Raw genomic sequence first — 4,376 nt, 5'->3', positions numbered from 1 at the left:
TCATTGCAATGATAAGGAAAGAATCGATATTATGCACTTTTCTTGTTGTTAAGGGATTGGCGGTGACCTGTGTTAGTGGATGAGCGTTCCTATAAGAGGAAGGCAAGAATTGACCTCTCGAATGGGGAACATAGTACTAAAAATAGTGGTAGGAGGATATTGTTGGAAATGATCAAAAGAAAAGAAATACATGGCATTTGTTGGCAGACAGGCTAAAAATATTGCCAATTGACAATGTCTTATCTGACCGAGAATACAGCTATTCAGGCAGGGAATTTAATCAGCTGTAAGTGAAAAGAATCTGATTGCCTGAGCACAATACAACAAAATGATTTAACTTAGCTGCTAAACAAGTATTTTAGTGTGTTTTCCTAATAACTGGGAATTATACAACATTGAAGTAGTACCTCACAAAACTTCCTGTTATGCTATTGCCTCGTCCGCAGCTCGTGATCGTGCGGTAGCGTCCTCGCTTCCCGCGCCCGGGCTCGATTCCCGACGGGGTCAGGGATTTTCTCTGCCTCGTGATGACTGGGTGTTGTGTGCTGTCCTTAGGTTAGTTAGGTTTAAGTCGTTCTAAGTTCTAGGGGACTGATGACCATAGCTGTTAAGTCCCATAGTGCTCAGAGCCATTTGAACCATTTTTTGCTATTTCCTCCATCCCATGAACAAAAAGGGAAGTAGTAACCAAAGAAATCACACAGGTGATAGTGACAGAAGAATTCTGTGGACTGCTGACAAGAAAGCAACCAAAGGCTTCACTGGGCTAGTTTCATTTGTTTCTAGATTTGTGTCAGACCAAATACCGAATTATGATGTACTGTTAAATATTCTGCATAAAAACACGCCGTGGGTTTGGTCCGCTAAATACCAGCAGGCACTCGAAAGTATTAAGCACGAATTGTTGGATGCAAATATCTTTTATCATCACACTGTGGCAACTGATTTTTGCCTCCCTATGGACTCATCTTCATGTGGTCTGGTGGCGTGTTTTTTCAATACATAATATATATATTCAATGATTATCATTGGTTTATACAAAAAACTTCTGGATAAACAGTATTAAAATTTCTTCATGAATTCTGGAACGTTGGTTTGAAATAATCACATATTTTTAATGAACCAGAGAGCATTTATAATTCTGTTCTCAATATGTGCTTCAACTGCTAACATTAAACTGAGTACCTCTTCATCATTTCTCACTAAATGGTAGTGTTTCAATTTTCTTATCTCTTCTACTGCCTGCTTACTTCAAAGTGGAGTAAATTCCAGTTTAGTTATGTCATCTTTATCTCCATTTTCATTTTGTTGTTCATTCTCGACATTGTCAACATCCCCTACTTGATGAAGCTCTTGTGTGACTTCCTGTGAATAGTGCATCATTGATATTATCATACACTCAGAGCCACCCAATTCCTCTACTAAAGTGTGAAGTTCATGGTCTTTTTCCTTAAGGTAGCTTTCTTCAACACCATTGTCAGTTACTGAAGCATGCTGTCTAGAAATCGACCCTGCCTCCTTGATACAGTTGCTGGTTGTAGTGGATGTTACTTGTTTTAAGGCAGCATCCAATAGAGACAAAATATGTTACAATACCTTTTGCCTGTAAAACAATTTGAAATTCTGAGTAATCCCCTTATCCAGTGACTGGCAAATTCAAGTTGCATATGGCGGCAAAAAGATTATTTTCATATATTTTGGTGCAGCATGTGGCAGTAGGACGTTACGTTATCCATAAACAAACTCACTTTCCTCCTTTGTTGTTCCATTCTTCTATCAAATGCTGTCAACCATTAAGTCATTATTTTTCTCATCACGGTGTTTTCGTCCACTGAACTGGATTCATCATAGATGGTTAGAAAAGAGCTGTTGTGTCTACTCTTAAATTTGTCAAGCCAACCTACAGAGTCTTTAAAATCGTTAAGACCTAACTCCTTGGCGATTGCGAATGCTTTCTCACAGATCAGAGGTCCACTAACTGGCAAGTTATTGCTGTGAGCATGACAGAACAATTCAAAAGTGAAATTGCCATCTTTTAAGCCTGGTGTGTTCGGAGAAGCGCATTTACTGGTTAGATTTACAATCCATGATTTCAAAATCCCATTTCTCTTTCTCAAAATGTCACTGATCTGTGCTTTTCCAACAGGAAACCTCATGGCCATATCTCTAACACTAAACGTTTCCTTTTTGTAGACATTGATTGTCTCGAGCTTTTCATTCAGCGGTAACTGTTTCCATTTTTGTGACATCTTAGCATTACAGTACATACACTCTCGCTTGAAATCAGCAACAGTAGGCCTCCTCCACATGGATTATTTAGCTGGCGAAACACTCAACACATGCCTAGTGTGGTGGACTCGCCACTGGTGGCGCGGATTAACGGGTCATTTGTGTCAGCGGACATGAAAAGTCGACATGTGAGGTCATGGTAGTTGTAGCAGCATCGTCAAAGCCATTCGCATCAGCAGCAAAGCTGCTAACAGCAATGGCTGCAACTGTTCTCAGTGGCATGCAGAGCCATGCTATGTGAAGGCATGCATGATTATGATTGTTGCCGATCAACTTAAACCATCAGTCTTTTCACACGATCCATTATTTGAAAGTTGAAATTGTTGTTGAGACATGTATTTCAGTGTTCATGTCTCTTTTACTGAGACTGTCCGCTATTTGAAAGAGTTTCACCATAAGGGATAATGTTATTTGGCAGTGCAATTTTTATGATGTCCGCTATTGAGAGGATTCTGCTATTGGGAAATGCCCATTAAGGGAAGTTTTACTGTTGTAGTGTTTGTAAATAGTAGTTGTAAGTATTCTTTTATCTTGTCATAGTAATGCTTACTATGTGAGTAACGGCATTAATATTTTTCATGTATGCCCTAGTATATGTCCAATACAATAACTTCTGGTAGTGTATAGAAGATCTTATAGCAGAACCTTTTCAGAATTAATGTTGTAATACGCAATAATGGGGCCTGATTATTAATAAATTTTAGCAAAAAATGTTAAATATGCGCAAATTAATGCAACATCAGATTAAAAGTAATTCTTAGCAAGAGATAAAATTTTTAATTCCTTTCCAGTTTTAAAATTCAAAGTCAATAACATATACAGGCAGAAAATTAATCAACTTACTTATTGACTTGATGTCCTAGCATCCTTTCATATACAGATGGTAGATGAATTAAGTAAAAGAGAGTATGTTTAAATATCAGAATACCATATGTGTGAATAGTCAGAACTTGAGAACACAATGAGACATCTCATGTATTGTTGCAACCAGGCTCTAAGGTTGTAGTCTAAAAAGGGACAAAGTCATTCTTGAGGTGTATCCTAAGCTTCCAGTTTTGAAGTGTCAGATAAATATATCCTTTCAAATGCAGAAACCAGAACCATGCTTAGCTTCTATAATGAGAACATGCAGTGTGGTCCTATATAAAATGTTATTATGTAGGATGGAGATGTAATTTATCACATTTCTACGACAGTTTACAAAAGCTATTGTAAAATAAGGAAAACATCTGCAAGGAAACTCATATGGATCATACACACACACACACACACACACACACACACACACACACACACACACACACACACACACACACACATATATATATATATATATATATATATATATATATATATATATATATATATATATATATATAACAAATAATTAATTAATTTTTAATTTAAGAAAATATTGTTGAAAGAAAAAACAAACAAATAGAGGAAAAAACTTAAATGTCATATTTGCACATATTATTTCAAAGCACCTATAATAACATAATATTTGAAATGTATAGAATGTATATTATAGGATATTATGATGAAGAAAGATATGATTATAATTTTTATAGTTATTATACAGATTTGTTAGAAATATCAGAAGAAACAAAAACATTACAAAATCTCTTTTTAGAACTTAAAAAAATAGTGAATTATAGCAGAAATATTAAAATGGAACATAAATTTTGTTTTGTTTCTCACCAATTAGTAAAAGACTTTAATAATTTGCGAAAATTCTTAAAAAATATATATTTATATTTATATATAATTTCTGAAGACTTGTTACTCAGTAGCCAAAGATTTTTAAAATTTTTAAAAATTCTCAATTAATATCATAACTTAAATTCTTTTGTTCATAAAAACCATGTAAGCTAATGAATGATTAGGAATTTTATCATTAAAAGTACCACATGAATTCATTCTTTTGATTTGCTACAATATTTATTTTCAAGCCATATTTATAACTCAAATAAGGTAATTACGATCATAAATAAATAAAATAAGGCATTTCAAATTCTCAAGAATTGAAATCATTTTTATGTCTATCTGAAAATTACTTTTACTACTCAATCCAGAAACTTCTACAG

The 4,376-nt window shown here is 34.6% G+C and overlaps 1 protein-coding gene across 1 annotated transcript; it reads right to left on the bottom strand.

The window, feature by feature from the left end:
• Positions 1-1,793: 1,793 nt before the first annotated feature.
• On the bottom strand, positions 1,794-2,309 carry LOC124795900 (tigger transposable element-derived protein 4). The gene has a single exon (XM_047259980.1). The coding sequence runs from the start codon at positions 2,307-2,309 to the stop codon at positions 1,794-1,796; it is 516 nt and encodes a 171-aa protein (XP_047115936.1).
• Positions 2,310-4,376: the final 2,067 nt, after the last annotated feature.

Source organism: Schistocerca piceifrons, chromosome 4 (genome assembly GCF_021461385.2).
Source record: "Schistocerca piceifrons isolate TAMUIC-IGC-003096 chromosome 4, iqSchPice1.1, whole genome shotgun sequence".
Lineage (NCBI taxonomy): Eukaryota > Metazoa > Arthropoda > Insecta > Orthoptera > Acrididae > Schistocerca > Schistocerca piceifrons.
Note: the sequence above shows the minus strand (reverse complement) of the source record. Positions and strands in the feature narration are given on the sequence as shown.

Excerpts from the sequence above, each read along its gene's own strand:
- LOC124795900 (XM_047259980.1), bottom strand. The coding sequence starts at position 2,309 with ATGTGGAGGAGGCCTACTGTTGCTGATTTCAAGCGAGAGTGTATGTAC.